This window comes from Mobula birostris, chromosome 1 (assembly GCF_030028105.1).
Source record: "Mobula birostris isolate sMobBir1 chromosome 1, sMobBir1.hap1, whole genome shotgun sequence".
Lineage (NCBI taxonomy): Eukaryota > Metazoa > Chordata > Chondrichthyes > Myliobatiformes > Myliobatidae > Mobula > Mobula birostris.
The window spans coordinates 178,080,429-178,097,528 of record NC_092370.1 but is presented as its reverse complement, the minus strand read 5'-3'; the positions used below and the strand labels follow the sequence as shown (position 1 = coordinate 178,097,528).

General features: G+C 41.1%; 1 protein-coding gene across 7 annotated transcripts in view; it reads left to right on the top strand.

Annotated features, from left to right (window-relative positions):
* The window catches only part of ryr3 (ryanodine receptor 3), a 380,802-nt gene that overhangs the window by 240,546 nt on the left and 123,156 nt on the right, over positions 1–17,100 (top strand). For all 7 annotated transcript variants that reach the window (XM_072266800.1, XM_072266764.1, XM_072266754.1 and 4 more), the window contains 7 exons: positions 2,996–3,119; positions 4,057–4,172; positions 5,609–5,673; positions 11,874–11,995; positions 12,625–12,674; positions 13,780–13,840; positions 13,984–14,222. In XM_072266800.1, the coding sequence (XP_072122901.1) occupies positions 2,996–3,119; positions 4,057–4,172; positions 5,609–5,673; positions 11,874–11,995; positions 12,625–12,674; positions 13,780–13,840; positions 13,984–14,222 (777 nt within the window). The remainder of the gene's footprint in view (positions 1–2,995; positions 3,120–4,056; positions 4,173–5,608; positions 5,674–11,873; positions 11,996–12,624; positions 12,675–13,779; positions 13,841–13,983; positions 14,223–17,100) is intronic.

The following is a 17,100-nucleotide window of genomic DNA, read 5'->3' as shown; positions in this document are numbered from 1 at the left end:
AGTTTCAGGAAAATGAGTTTGCAACAATTGTTTTTGAACTGTATTATACTGACTGATCATTATATGTATTGATTCTTTTAGTGTAATAAAGGCAGTGGTGGAGGTAGGAATGGTTAGGGTGGGGTATAGAAATTTGCCTTCAGTCATCCATGCCCAAAATATGCAATTATGACTGTAATTAAAACTCTATGTTCAATGTTTTTTTGCCCTTGACTTAAACGAAGCTGGTTTTTGGAAGCAGATTCCACTGTGCAGGTGTTCCTACTTTGTGTTTCTCATGTTAGTGACGGTGAATGACATTCTACCCAAAACATTTAAGAAATCTAAAGTCTAAATCTCTAGCCATATATTTTTGAGTGGTGACCAAACTGCATTTGTTTTTCAATACCTGAAATGTTCAATTGTATGTGTGAGTTTATTACGAAAACACCTTACATAATTCATGCGCATCTGCTCTTACCCCATCCTCCCGCCACCCCACTAGGAATAGGGTTCCCCTTGTCCTCACCTACCACCCCACCAGCCTCTGGGTCCAACATATAATTCTCCATAACTTCCGCCACCTCCAACGGGATTCCACCACTAAGCACATCTTTCCTCCCCCCCCACCGCCTTTTGCTTTCCGCAGGGATCGCTCCCTATGCGACTCCCTTGTCCATTCGTCCCCCCCCATCCCTCCCCACTGATCTCCCTCCTGGTACTTATCCTTGTAAACGGAACAAGTGCTACACATGCCCTTACACTTCCTCCCTCACCACCATTCAGGGCCCCAGACAGTCCTTCCAGGTGAGGCGACACTTCACCTGTGAGTCGGCTGGGGTGATATGCTGTGTCCGGTGCTCCCTATGCAGCCTTCTATTTATTAGCGAGACTCGACGCAGGCTGGGAGACCATTTCACTGAATACCTACGCTCTGTCCACCAGAGAAAGCAGGATCTCCCGGTGGCCACACGTGTAATTCCACGTCCCATTCCCATTCTGATATGTCTATCCATGACCTCCTCTACTGTCAAGATGAAGCCACACTCAGGTTGGAGGAACAACACCTTATATTCCGTCTGGGTAGCCTCCAACCTGGTGGCATGAACATTGACTTCTCTAACTTCCGTTAATGCCCCACTTCCCCTTCTTACCCCATCCCTTATTTATATATTTATGATTATTATTATTTTTTTCTCTATCTCTTTTTTCTCCCTCTGTCCCTCTCACTATAACACCTTGCCCATCCTCTGGGCTCCCCTCCCCCTTTCCTTCTCCCTAGGCCTCCCGTCCCATGATCCTCTCCCTTCTCCAGCCTCGTATCCCTTTTGCCAATCAACTTTCCAGCTCTTAGCTCCATCCCTCCCCCTCCTGTCTTCTCCTATCATTTCAGATCTCCCCCTCCCCCTCCCACTTTCAAATCTCTTACTATCTCTTCTTTCAGTTAGCCCTGACGAAGGGTCTCGGCCCGGAATGTCGACTGTACCTCTTCCTATAGATGCTGCTTGGCCTGCTGCGTTCACCAGCATTTTTTGTGTGTATTGCTTGCATAATCATCGTCATTCTTTGGACCAAATATATGTAATAAAAATTTACTTCCGAAATTACATAGCACAGTTCTCAATGTGAAGTTCCTTGCTGCAGCAAGCTGAAATAGATTGGTTATGGGATTTATTGGGAGTACCAAAAATTACCCAGAAGCACAGAAAATGATCTGAGATATCTCAACTATTTCACAACTCCCAAGTTTCACAACATGTTTGACTGCAGTGTTGTTGGAGGTATCATCATTCAAGTGTAACTTTTAACCTCTTTGGCAGACACTGAAGATCCCACAACTCCCTTTTGATCATATAATTTATTGCTGTCTGTGGCTACTCCATTTTCTCTGGCAGAATAGGACTACCCTGCAAAATTCCTCATTGTAAAGCTTATTACAACATCTTGGAATTGTGGAAGGTGCTATGTAATGAATATTCTTTGAAAGCCCATTGGATTTGCTTTCTGACTGTAATTTCACTGTAATTTGTCAGGAAGAAGGTTGCATTGCTTGCTTTCTGATAAATAAGTCATGATCAGTACACCAAATCAGCATCTAGAAGGGAGATAGAAAATCTGGCTGAGTGGTGCCATAACAACAACCAGCAAGACCAAGGAACTGATTATTGACTTCAGGAGGAGGAAACCAGAGGTCCATGAGCCAGTCCTCATCAGAGGATCAGAGGTGGAGAGGGTCAGCAACTTTAAATTCCTCAGTGTTATCATTTCGCAGGACCTATCTCGGGCCCAGCACGTAAGTGCAATTATGAAGAAAGCACAGCAGTGCCTCTTTTTCCTTGGGAGTTTGTGAAGATTCAGAATGACATCTAAAACTTTGACAAACTTCTATAGATGTGTGGTGGAGAGTATATTGTCTGGTTGCACCATGGTCTGGTAAGGAAGCACCAATGAAAATCCTACAAGAAGTATTGGATATGACCCTCCACTCCACGGAGCACATCTACATGAAATGTTGTCACAGAAAAGCAGCATCTGTCATCAAGAACTCCTGCCACCAATCACCTCTTCTCACTTAAGCCATCAGGAAGAAGGTACAGGAGCCTCAGCATTCACACCACTAGGTTCAGGAACAGTTGCTACCCTCTCAACCATCAGGCTCTTGAACCAGTGTAGATAACTTCGCTCAACTTCACTCGCCCCATCTCCGAACTATTCCCACAACCGCTGGACTCGCTCTCAAGGACTCTTCATCTCATGTTCTTAATATTTATTGCTTATTATTATTAATTTTTTTCTTTTGTATTTGAACAGTTTGTTGTCTTTTGTACACCCAAGCGGAACGCCCAAGCTGATGCAGTCTCTCATTGATTCTATTATGGTTATTATTTTATTATGGATTTATTGAGCATGCCCATAAGAAAATGAATCTCAGGGTTGCATATGGTGACATTTATATACTCTGATAATGTATTCTTTGAACTTTGTCATTGACTAACTTGTTTCTAACCTGAACTAGGTGGAGGCAGCCAAATCTCTTTTATGCCTTATGATACCTTGACTGCCAAGGAGAAGGCCCGTGATCGTGATAAGGCTCATGAGCTGCTCAAGTTCCTCCAAGTGAATGGCTATGCAGTATCTAGGTAATGGATGAGCTTGATGGAACTTAGCAAGTGGGAGAATGGTATGCTCACTCATGACACTCAAAAAGTTAGGAAGTAGGTACAAGAAAAGTAACTAAGAAAGAAAGAGTGTTTTCCTTTTATTTCATTGGATAGTGAGCATGAAAGTGAGAAAGCCTCTTTATAACTGGACTATTGTGAGATTTAGGCTCCTGACTTAAAGAGTAATATATTTGCATTGGAGGCAGTTTAGAGACTGATCAGCAGGTTGATTCCTGGTACAGAAGGATTGTCCTGTGAGGAAACATTTGTGAGCAATTTGTATGGATATGCATTTGAATCAGAAGTAATAAGAGGTAATCTTCATGAAATACAAAAAGTCCTGAGGGTGATTGACGGATACTGAGATGTTGGATTCACTCAGGAATTTATAGCACATTTAAAGATCTACAACAAGATTGTTCAATTTGCAAGTTAGAAATTCACAAAGACTTAAATTGGTTTCTAGAACTAAATTACAGCTTTGAGATACTGAATTTAGACATGGGACACAATCTCAGAATAAAGAAAGTTTATTTTTTGAGATTTGTGAATATTTGGAATTCTCCACCGTTGAGAGCTGTAGAAGCTGAATCATTGAATATATTCAAGACTGCAATTGATTTTTGATCTATAGAGAATTCAAGTGCTATGAGGAATGTGAATCTGAGGTCAAGTTCAGATCTTATGATTTTATTGAAAGGTATATGTGGCTGATTTCAGCTCCTATTTCTGAAGTCCTCATTATTACAGTCTCTAACCATGATGCAGGATGACACAGAAATTGCTAAGCCAATGTGAGAAGCTTCATGTTATGTATAGAATCAGAGTGGTGTTGAACAGTAATAATACATTGTTGAAGTTATCAGTATTAAACATTGTATGTCACAACACTTTGATCATTATGCTATATTTTCAGAGGCTTGAAAGATATGGAATTGGATTCTTCTTCTTTTGAGAAACGATTTGCTTATAAATTCCTGGTAAGGGTGTTAAAATGTGTCGACACAGCTCAGGAATTTATAGCGCATTTAGGTAAGTGGTTCTTCCTTCCCACTCACATTCAAACAGTTACTGCTTCTTTGTCTTTATTGTTACAGACTACAACAGAAATACTCATTATTAAATTATTAATACACAAAGATTTATACCAGTTTATACAACTGATTTACAACTCTGGGTCAATACTGTGTATGTAATGTTATGCAGGTCTGGGTCTTGTGGTGATCATGCCAGGCCCATACTTAAACCACATTGGCCAACATCTCAGCTGTTGCAAAGGAGTTTTAAGTCTTCATCATGGATCCAGAGGAATACTCCTGTCCCTAAATCCACAAACAGATTGTATTTTTAAAAAAAGGCAAATTAATGATTATTGAGAAAAATCAACCCTCTTAATTTCTTAAGAGGAAATTGAAAAGTCAGATTTTTCTCTGGCAATTAAATTTAAAACTGTAGTGTCTGATCTTGATGCTGAGAGAGGGTTCAGACTTGTACTTACAGAAGGATCTGCTTACCACTTGTTACCTGGTTGTGGCAGTTGGTTACATTGGAAATCAGGCAGCTCGGGCAGATTTCAATTGCTTACCTATATTTTCCTGTAGAACATGGGTTAAGATTGTACTCTCTCCCCCCCCCCACCCGCATCTTTACTTGGAAACTGTATGATTTGTGTCTCTAAACCAATTTCTGCACATTGGCTTGTGTGCTTATTTCGAAATACTGAGTTTATGAAACATTGTTGAAGTTGAATTGCTGAGGCTATACTTTGGTATCAAATGATGTGCTATTACTGTATTGCATGATTAGTGTTTGGAAGGTACCCCCCCACCCCCACCATGCTGGATTTTCCTCCATCTCCCTCCATCAACCGAAGGATCCAAATTCTATTCCATAATTAATTTTTCACCAATTAAGTTACAGTTTGCATGAAAAATTAGTACATTTAAAAATATCAATGTTTGAGTGAGAAAATCACTCCTCTTTATTCTGTAAGAAAGATTTGATATCTAGATTTTTACCACAGCAGGATTACAATACACTCTGAGTTGAACAATTGTACTCGGGCGGTGGGTGCTATTCAGGCATAATCCACTTTGAAGTGATCCACAGAAGCAAACCCAACCTCCCTTTCATTTAACATTTCACTTGTAGATGTAGCTAGTATACATAATGCCAAAACATGAACTGAGAAACTCATCTGCTATTTAAAAAAACCTTTTTGAAGCATTTGACCTGATTCCTAAAAGGAGAAGCCCTCCTTCCTCCTTTCTTTGATAGATTCACAAATTGCCTATTTGTTGGGAGCATATCCTTTTGAACTAATAGATGTCATTTATTTTATTTTTGAAGAGTTGGATCTCCATTTTATACATTTCAAAAGTTGTCTTAATCTGATTTACTTGACTGTAACTGTTTAATTTCAGATTAATACCTTGCTGTGAGTGAACCATTTATTTTTGTATTGACAGAGGCCATTGTCAGTAGTGGTAAAGCAGACAAATCTCATGAGCAAGAGATAAAGTTTTTTGCCAAGGTACGTTATATTACAGGGGGTCGCTAAAGAAATTTCTGATTTCCCAAAAGAAATGTTGAATTTATGGTGTTGGCAAAGCCTAGCAACTTGGCATGAATTCCTATTAATAAGTAGTATTCAATTACTCGAAAGGGAACATTAAACAAATATTTTAGTTTAAATCTATTGACAGCAATTTATATCCATTCATTATTTCATAAAGTTTTATTTTAATATGAACAAATAGAGACACAAGTGCACCAACCATTGAGTCGCTTTACCACATCTTACTGAAGTGTGCTGATCAAAACAGTGCGTATTACTCCAAATATAATCATATTCCATGATACAATAGAAAAGGTGAAATGGATTGCTGGAGAACTTGTAAAATAAATTAGACTGTAAGACCTAGGAGCAGAATTTGGCCATTTGGCCCATTGAATATGCTTCACCATTCCATCATGGTTGATTTATTATCTCTGTCAATCCCATACTGAATAATTGCTATTATTAAGAAAGTCAGAAGGCATGGGATCCATGGAAGTTTGGCCAGGTGGATTCAGAACTGGCTTGCCTGCAGAAAGCAGAGGGTAGTGGTGGAGGGAGTACATTCGGATTGGAGTGTTGCGACTAGTGGTGTCCCACAAGGATCGGTTCTGGGAACTCTACTTTTCGTGATTTTTATTAACGACCTGGATGTGGGGGTAGAAGGGTGGGTTGGCAAGTTTGCAGACGACACAAAGGTTGGTGGTGTTGTGGATAGTGTAGAGGATTGTCGAAAGTTGCAGAGAGACATTGATAGGATGCAGAAGTGGGCTGAGAAGTGGCAGATGGAGTTCAACCCAGAGAAGTGCGCGGTGGTACACTTTGGAGGACAAACTCCAAGGCAGAGTACAAAGTAAATGACAGGATACTTGGTCATGTGGAGGAGCAGAGGGATCTGGGGGTACATGTCCACAGATCCCTGAAAGTTGCCTCACAGGTAGATAGGGTAGTTAAGAAAGCTTATGGGGTGTTAGCTTTCATAAGTAAAGGGATAGAGTTTAAAAGTCATGAGGTAATAATGCAGCTCTATAAAACTCTGGTTAGGCCACACTTGGAGTACTGTGTCCAGTTCTGGTCGCCTCACTATGGGAAGGATGTGGAAGCATTGGAAAGGGTACAGAGGAGATTTACCAGGATGCTGCCTAGTTTAGAGAGTATGCATTATGATCAGAGATTAAAGGAGCTAGGGCTTTACTCTTTGGAGAGAAGGAGGATGAGAGGAGACATGATAGAGGTATACAAGATACCTCCTGGCATAATTTACATATTACTATTTAACTATTTATGATTTTATTACTATTTATTATTTATGGTGCAACTGTAATGAAAACCAATTTCCCCCGGGATCAATAAAGTATGACTATGACTATGACTAAGATATTAAGAGGAATAGATAGAATGGACAGTCAGCGCCTCTTCCCCAGGGCACCACTGTTCAATACAAGAGGACATGGCTTTAAGGTAAGGGGTGGGAAGTTCAAGGGGGATATTAGAGGAAGGTTTTTTACTCAGAAAGTGGTTGCTGTGTGGAATGCACTGCCTGAGTCAGTGGTGGAGGCAGATATACTAGTGAAATTTAAGAGACAGGTATATGGAGGAATTTAAGGTGGGGGTTTATATGGAAGGCAGGGTTTAAGGGCTGGCACAACATTGTGGGCTGAAGGGCCTGTAATGTGCTATACTATTCTATGTTCCATGGTCTATTTTCCTGCCTTCTCCCCATAACCTTTGAATCCCTGACTAATCACACACAAAATGCTGGAGGAACTCAGCAGGCCAGGCAGCATCTATGGAAAAGAGTAAACAGTTGATGTTTCAGGCTGAGACTCTTCATCAGGATCCCAAATGAGTTGCATTGAATTGAATTGAATTGACTTTATTTCTTACATCCTTCACATACGTGAGGAGTAAAAATCTTTAAGTTACATCTCCGTCTAAATGTGCAATGTGCAATTATAGTGATTTATAATAAATAGAACAGTCAATGTAACATAGAATATGCTCAAGTCAGCGTGAGTTAATCAGTCTGATGGCCTGGTGGAAGAAGCTGTCCCGGAGCCTGTTGGTCCTGGCTTTTGTGCTGCGATACTGTTTCCTGGATGGTAGCAGCTGGAATAGATTGTGGTTGGAGTGACTCGGGTTCTCAATGATCTTATGGGCCCTTTTTACACATCTGTATTTGCAAATGTCCTGAATCATGGGAAGTTCACAACTACAGATGTGCTGGGCTGTCTGCACCACTCTCTGCAGAGTCCTGCGATTAAGGGAGATACAGTTCCCATACCAGGCAGTGATGCAGCCAGTCAGGATGCTCTCAATTGTGCCCCTGTAGAAAGTTCTTAGGATTTGGGGGCCCATACCGAACTTTCTCAACTGTCTGAGGTGGAAAAAGCACTGTTGTGCCTTTCTCACCACACAGCTGGTGTGTACAGGCCATATGAGGTCCTCAGTGACGTGGATGCCGAGGAACTTAAAGCTGTTTACCCTCTCAACCCCAGATCCATTGATGTCAATAAGAGTTAGCCTGCCTCCATCCCTCCTGTAATCTACAACCAGCTCCTTTGTTTTTGTGATATTGAGGGAGAGGTTGTTTTCTTGACACCACTGTGTCAGAGAGATGACTTCTTCCCTGTTATTGTTTGAGATAAGGCCAATCAATGTAGTGTCACCAGCAGATTTAATTAGCAGATTAGAGCTGTGGGTGGCGACACAGTCATGGGCATACATGGAGTAAAGGGGAGGACTCAGTACACAGTCCTGAGGGGCTCCTGTATTGAGAGTCAGAGGAGTGGAGGTGAGGGAGCCCACTTTTAGCACCTGCCAGCTATCTGACAGAAAGTCCAGGATCCAGCTGCATAAGGCAGGGTGAAGGCCAAGGTCTCTGAGCTTCCTATCGAGCCTGGATGGAATTATGGTATTGAATGCTGAACTGTAGTCCAAGAACAGCATTCTCACATAAACATCCTTCTTCTCCAAATGTGTGAGGGTGGTATGTCAAAAAGTGGCTATTGTGTCGTCTGTCAATCAGTTGTGTCAGTAGGTAAATTGTAGGGAGTCCAGTGTGGGTGGTAGCATGCTGCAGATGTAGTCCTTGACCAGCCTCTCAAAACATCTGCTTATTATTGAGGTGAGTGCGACAGGAAGCCAGTCGTTCAGGTATGTTACCTTGGTCTTTTTTGGGTACAGGGATAATGGTGGACGTTTTGAAGCAGAAGGGCACTCTACACTGGGAGAGGGAGAGATTAAAAATGTCAGTAAACACACCTGCCAGTTGTGCTGCGCACATCCTGAGTACTCGCCCTGGGATGCCGTCCAGTCCCGCAGTCTTGTGACTGTCCACACATGAGAAACATCTGTGTACCTCAGCCTCAGAGATGACCAGGTTGCAGGTTGTAGCAGTGGCTTTCCTCAGAGGCTCAGAGTTAGTGACATCGAAATGAGCATAAAAGTGATTGAGCTCCTCTGCGAGAGAGGCCGCGATGTTGGCGGCACCACAACGTTTGGCTTTGAAGTCTGCGATGGTATGCAGCCCTCGCCTGACGTCACGTGTGCTATTCGTTGTGAATGTTGACTCAATCTTGTCCCTGTATTGTTGTTTCACAGCCTTGATAGCTTTGCGCAGATGATAGCTGCTTTTCTTGAGCTCTGGTTGATCTCCAGCAATGTAAGGTCTATATCACGCGGTAAGTGCTGCTCGCACGGAACTATTGATCCAGGGTTTCTGGTTCGGGAAGACCCTGACTGACTTCTGGGGGGACAACATCGTCGATGCACTTCCGGATGAAGCATGTGAATCCATCAGTGAACTCGGAGACATCCTGATCATGGAAGACATTCCAGTCAACATCATTGAAGCAGTCCTGCAGCCTGGAGGCCGATTGGTCGGACCAACAGTGGACGGTTTTAACTATGGCCTCCTCTTGTTACAGTTTCTGCCTGTACATCGGCAAAAGCAGGATCGAAGAGTGGTCTGATTTTCCTAAAGCTGGGCAAAGAAGAGCTTTGTAAGCATCGCAGAAAGGAATGTAGCAGCTCCCCCCATCTCACACGCGGAACACACCACTAACCCTGGATCCATTCTTATTGCACCAGCTATGTACTAATAGACAAAGAAAGAGGGGAAAAATTTTAATCTTAAAAATCATAAATAATCTTATTAGAAACTTACTTAGAATTTTCACTTGTGCTTGTCCAAACCTATTGTGCTCTAGCCTTGGCCCACTCCAACAATGGTCACCCACTTACATGTCCCTTTTTATTGGCTCAAAAAAACTCACTCTGGGTGAGACTTTTTACTTTCAAATGGCTCCCACCTTGCAATTATGTCTCTCTCTCTCTCTTATTCGCTACTTCAAATTGACAGATATTGTGGATTGACAGGATATTTTATCCAATGAGAACCATAATTTATGAAGCTTGTGGTTTCACTGTGGCACCTCCTTGGGCAACTCATTCCAGCAGTGAGAGGTAATAAAATAAAATTTTGGAGGAGTGCTCCTAAGGAGCAGACCTAAGCAGTTAGAGTTCAAATATAAACATGCATCAAACTGCAATCTTGGAAACACTGCACTGATAAAATGACAATGCAACTCAAGAGCAGGATTCAAAGAAATGATGCAAATGTAGATAATATTGTGTTGTCTGAGTTTGATAATCCATGGAGTGTATGTCCTGTGAAATGGCCATCCAGGCCATAAGAATGTTTGTGGATTGAGTGTGAAGACCGGTTTGCACGTGCATAAATGTGTTGGAGAATTGTTATTCCAGCCACTTGATATAAATGAGTTGCCAAATGAGAACTCATCCTGCACCAGCCATTACTCTAAAGTAGATGCATCAGAGGATCCATATGGCAGATATAACATGGTACACATCAAGGAAAACTGTTAAATTCAGTGTTAGCTGCAACTGAATTTATTGAGTCCCACCTTTGAGAAATAAGGTTGTGTTCCCTAAAGGAAAAGGAACTGTATTTACAGAGAAGCCGTCTTTTGGGTGAGATGTAAAAAAGATTCAGTTTGCCTCTCAAATGAAAATAGGAGCTTATGAAATAAACAGGGACATTATCTGTGGTGCCCCTCAGTTTATACCACCAGAGAAGTTGGCTGCATCGGAGAGCTCATTGTGCACACTTAAGGCTCATCTTTACTTGTGCGTCAACTCTATGCTGTAGGTACGGCGTCGCCACGAACCCTACGCAGAGCCTACGCGGATCCCTATGCCGTAGCCTGACGTGCACCTCTCCCAAAATGTAACTACGCGTCTCAGCAACGCAGACCGCAACAACTGTGATTGGTCCGCCTGGTAGCATCGCATTTCCTCCTACACTGTAATAGCTTCCCATTGGCTGACTGAAGGGCAGGGAAGGAACTCTGGCTGCAATGCTTTCCATAAAGCTTTACAGACCTCCGAAATTATGGAGGACACATTTCGCTTTTACGAAAAAAGACGCTCGCTTTAAACTTGTTTACCCTGAGAAAGACTACCATGACCATGAAGCCTCATGTGGGCAGGTGTGTGCACATGCGTGACATGCCCGAATTGCAGAGCGACGCAGACACACCAACGCACAAGTATAAATGCTCACAATGCGCGTAGGCCACTTGCATAGGTTACGGCGTCAAGTTGACACACAAGTATAAATCAGCCTTTACTGTCCACAAATCAGCTGCCTTGTTTCTTATGTTACAACGGAAGCTGTATTTCCTAGAGTGCTCTGCTGGCTGTAAAATTGTGAAATATATTGAGACTCTGAACAGTGCAACTTTCCTTTCGAAAGCTTTGCACTGAGCATTGTAAAGTATTCTTTTCTCATTTTGTTATCATGATACGCTTCAATCTCAGAATGTAATCCATTTCAACTACACCATGTGGAACAGGTTCCTAACAAACTCCTTCATGTTGCACCCCAATAAAGCAAAACTTGGTTAAATTGTTTTCATGTGGAAGCCACTGATATTCTTTACCAATACTTTTTCAATTCATTCAGTCCATGTCAGAACATTGTATCAGTTGAAATGTGTTGCCAAGAATTTGTAATTGTTGAGGCATTTTTATCCATGTTATATTTCATCAAGAGTTAATGGACATTCATTGTGCAATAAAGTTTGAACAAACTGCAAGGAATTAAGAAACAGTGCTTGGTAGAAATAATCGTTCATATATTTCTTTCCCAGATTCTGCTTCCTCTGATTGATGAATACTTCAAGAATCACTGTATGTACTTCCTGTCCTCTCCAACCAAAAGCCTCAGCAGCAGTGGATATGCATCCAATAAAGAAAAGGAAATGTTGGCAAGGTTGGCAAAGCTGCTTTTCTACATGTTGTCATACTTTACAGAAATTTTACATGACAATTCATTTGAAAGGAATAATTTTCAAGTGCAGAAAATTGTGATTATGTTTAAAATTATGTTCTAATAAGAGGAAGCCACTGTTTGTCAAATAATTATAAAATCCAAATTTAAAACATTGGAACTGATTTATTGTCTCATGTACTGAGCTACAGTGAAAAGCTTGTCTTGCACACTGTTCATATGGATCAGATCATTACACAGAGCATTGAGGTAGAACAAGGTAGAACAATAACAATGCAAAATAAAGTGTAACAGCAACAAAGGAAGTGCAGTGCAGGTAAACAGTAAGGTGGAAGATCATAATCAGGTAGACTGGGAGGTGAAGAGTCCAACTTACTCTACTAGGGAACTAGAGAATCTTAATATAAATGATATTAAGCCTTTTCCCAACTTTATTGCTTTGATCTTGAGTCATGAAAGTAGGAGCTTTTTAGATAGCTTATGTTAGAACCTTTAATCTGTGAAAATGCTTTTTTTATTGTTCTTGTTATTAATAGTTCAATCACAGAGGATAATTCTGTAACTATGTACTTCTATCATCTTTACTTCTTTTCTGCTTTTTCCTGATCTAGTATTTTCTGCAAACTTGCAGCCCTAGTCAGACATAGGATCTCACTCTTTGGTAAGCAGCCTAAAATCTTGATTATTTGAATATTATCCAATTGCACCAAGGCTGGGATAGCTAAAGATCATCCTGTGAATATAATAATGGGGCTGGGACTTGGGTGAATTGGTTACAATCCATCTTATTTTTTAATGTTTTTTCTACAACCAAATCCTTTAGATGATCTGAAAATATTTTTCGTAATCCTCTTTTTTCTGAAGGCTGCCTCTAACAGATCTCCAGGAAAAAGGGAATAAAAGCTAATATGTTTCTTCTATATGAAGGAAAATGTGTTTGAAGAAAATCTGTGCTTTTGAGTGGTGATCCATCCCAGCTTGTCATTTATACTTTTGCTGTGTTATTTATTGCATTTTTGCATAAATATGTTGACCAAACTGAACCCAGCTCTGTTCTTTTACAAAATTGATCTGAAGGATAAATTTCTTAAGATAGTCAGAGATAAATATATTCTCTGATATCCAAAGCAATCTGGTGTCTGTGCCCCTAGGTCCAAACTATCTTGAAATTTTGGGCACAACATCTCAATAAGCATATAGTTGTGAGAATAATAGTTGTTAATTTCCAAAAATACAAAGATGTCTAAAACTAATAGGCCTCTGAAATGTATTGCTGCAGTCAGAAAGAGGGCCACCTAATTATTCTTGACTAACAACACCACAATGTTCTGTTTGTGCATAAATATAGTATTAAATATGCTGCATAGCTTGTAGACTATGCCATTACCATCCAAAAGCTGTTTGCTTGGGGAAGCAAGAGTGAACTTTGGAGATGTACAAATAAGGTACACAGCCATCTTTGCCAAGCAACACACCTCGCCTGCTGAAGAGTTATATGAAAGCCAACAGATTTCTTTCTTATGCCCACCCAGTAACAGAGCAGCTCTTCAACTCCTGCTATTCACTAAGGGTTTTTTCAAGATGTAGCATTAACCAGCTGATCCCACCTTAGGATTACAGCTGCAAATTCTACACACTTGCCTATTTGTAGATAAAAGTAACCTAATAATATGTAAAAATCCTGATTGGGTTATTGACATTTAAAATATTAACAGTATTTGTGTAAATAAATAAGATAATATTCAGTTGTTTGATTACTTCTATAGGCACTGATTCTGGAACAATGGTGAACTGTTTACATATCTTGGCACGTACTCTAGACCCCAGGTATCTGAAGCAATTTTTTTCATATTTCATTAAATTTTTCACCTACGTCGAGATTTTTAAGCAAAACTTGTCTCCACTCCCCCCCCCCCCACTGGAAATGTGGAAATGTGTAGATTGTGCATTTTATCCTTTGTGTATTCCAGGACTGTTATGAAGTCTGGCTTAGAGTTGGTAAAAGCTGGTCTGCGTACATTCTTTGAAAATGCAGCTGAAGATCTGGAAAAGACACTGGAAAATCTGAAACTTGGAAAATTCACACATTCACGATCGCAACTGAAGGGAGTTACACAGAATATCAATTACACAACTGTAGTTCTGCTACCTGTGCTAACATCATTCTTTGGCCATATCAGTCAACATCAGTTTGGAACTGACTTGATCTGTGAGTAACCCGGTTCCTCAACATAGTGCAAAGATATAATGGTCACTTGTAGACTTCAATTTGACTTTTATTTGCAACCATTTGTTTGTTTGCATTGACTGAAAACAGAAAGATGAGTCAAGTTTATTGTCATATGCATATGTATACTGTACATAAATGCAGATGCAATAAAAAAAACTTCTTTGCAGCAGCAGCCCTGGAACTTAGCATCATATAAGAAGCATTTACAAGAAAAGTATAAATTAAAAATGAATTAGACACAATTTTTACAAGAGAAAAAGTTAGTACAAAAAATGTGGATTTTAGGGCAACGTGATCAGAGTGATCATAGCGTTGCTAAACTGTAGAGGTGATTAGGGTTTTCCGATTGGATCAAGAACCAAACGATCAAAGGGGAGCAATTGTTCCTGAACCTGGCGGTGTGGGACTTCAGGCTTTTGCGCCTACTGCCCAATGTTAGCTGCGAAAAGATGGGATGGCTCGAATGGTAGGGATCTTCTTACTTGTTACCTTCTTGAGGCAGAGACCTTTGCAGACATGTCTGATGGTGGTGGGGATAGTGGAGGGGAGGGGTGGGGTGCATCTTTGATTGTATTGTGCAGAGTACACTACTCTCTGCAGCTTTCTGTGTACTTACTGAACCAGACCTTGATGCAACCAGTTAGGATACATTCAACAGTACATCTGTAGAAGTTTGATAGAGTGTTTCGGAACAAGCTGACCCTCCATCACCTCATAAGAAAATAAAGGCACTGGCACATTTTCCTTGTGATTGCACCTATGTGCTAGACCCAGGATAGGTCATCCGATATGTTAATGTCCAGGAACCGAGCCTCTCCACTACCGATCCCCCAGTGTAGTGTTTGTCCGGTAGTGCTGTATGAAGAGAAGAGAGTTTGGATAATAGATTGGCCTTTTCTGCTTCATTGGACTTTCCCACACCATTCAGCTCAAAAATGCTGTAAATAACTGGAAAAGTAAGCTTACATAGCAAAGAGAGAGAAGTGGGACAGGAGGTAATTTGGAAGATGTTTTGATAGGCCTGTGAATAGTTACAGTGACTATACCTCTTTCCCACCCAGTCACTTGTAAAAATGCCATTCTCTTTTTTCAGTTCCTCCGTCTCCACTGCATCTGCTCTCAGGGTGAGGCTTTTCATTCCAGAACAACTGAGATGTCCTCCTTCTTCAAGGAAAAGAGCTGGCCTCACCTACACCTCTTCCATTTCGCATCCTCCCACTGCCACACGAGGGATAGTGTTGCTCATGTCCTCATCTACCTCCCCACAAACCTCCACATCCAGCACACAATTCTCAGTAACTTCCACCATCTCCTAGGAGATCCCACCACCAAGCATAATTTTCCCTCCCCTCAATTTCCACTTTCCGCAGGGATCGATCCCTACATGATTCCCTTGTCCATTCGTCCCTCCCCACTGATCTCCCTCCTGGTTCTTATCCTTGCAAGCTGAACAAGTGCCAGAATTGCCCCTACGCCTCCTCCCTCACTACCATTCAGGGCCACAAACTGTCCTTTCAGGTGAGGCGACACTTCCCCTGTGAGTCTGTTGAGGTCATTTACTGTATCTGGTGCTCCTGGTATGGCCTCCTGTATATTGTTGAGACACAAGATAGATTGGGAGACCACTTCACCGAGCACCTATGCTCTGTCCACCTCAAAAAGCAGGAATTCCCATTGGCCACCCATTTCAATTCTACTTCCCATTCCCATTCTAACATGTCAGTCCATGTCTCCTCTACCGCCACGATGAGGCCACACTCGGGTTGGAGGAGCAACGCTTTATATTCCGTCTGGGTAGCCTCCAACCTGATGGCACAAATATCGATTTTGCAAACTTCTGGTGATTATCCCCCTCCTATCCTTCAACATTCACCATTCTTATTTCCCTCTCACACCTCTTCCTACCTGCCCATTACTTCCCTCTGGTGCTCCGTCCCCTTCCCTTTCTTCCATGGTCTTCTGTCCTCTCCTAACAGATTTCCCCTTCTCCAGCCCTCATCTCCTCACCAATTCCCAGCTCTTTACTTTACCCCTCTCCCTCTCCCGGTCTCAACTATCACCTGCCACCTTACATTTCTTCCTCCCCTCCCCTCACCTTATATTTCTGACTTCTTCTCCCTTCCTTTACAGTCCTGATGAAGGGTTTCTGCTCAAAACATTAACTGTTCATTCATTTCCATAGACCCTGCCTGGCCTGCTGGGTTGCTCCAGTATTTTGTGTTTGTTACTTGGATTTCCAGCATCTGCAGAATTTCTCGTTTGTAGCTGCAGGACTGTGCAAAAGTCATAAGCATATATATAAGTATATAGCTAGGATGCCTAAGACTTTTGAACAGTACTATATATTGATTAAAATAAAATGGTTGAGAAACAGAAATAACACTACTTAGCTTTGTATTAGTTCAGTGTTATTTAATAACTGGAAGACATAATATGTTTTCGTGGATTTTGCAAAGAAAAAGAATTTCAGGATGTGTATTGCATTCATTTCTCTGACATTAAATGTACATATTGAACCTATACAAAAGACTTGGGCAGCCTAGCTATATACTGTATATGTGCCTATGACTTTTGCACAGTATTGTTTATATCACTGATATTAAAAATCTGAGGTTAAAAAAATGCAAATACCAAGCCTTTTAGGCAGCATTATGTAGGGAGAAATAGAGCTAATGTTGAAGGATGCTGACATTTAATCAGAATACAATAAAGTGTCTCTTGACCATTGAGAATTAAGAACCAATAGAAAAGGCAATAAACAAATGTGAATTAGAGTCATAGAAGGTGCAGATAGATTACAGAGGGGAAAATTAAGTTTGAGTTAAAAGAGAATATGAAAAATGGAGGAATTAAAAGT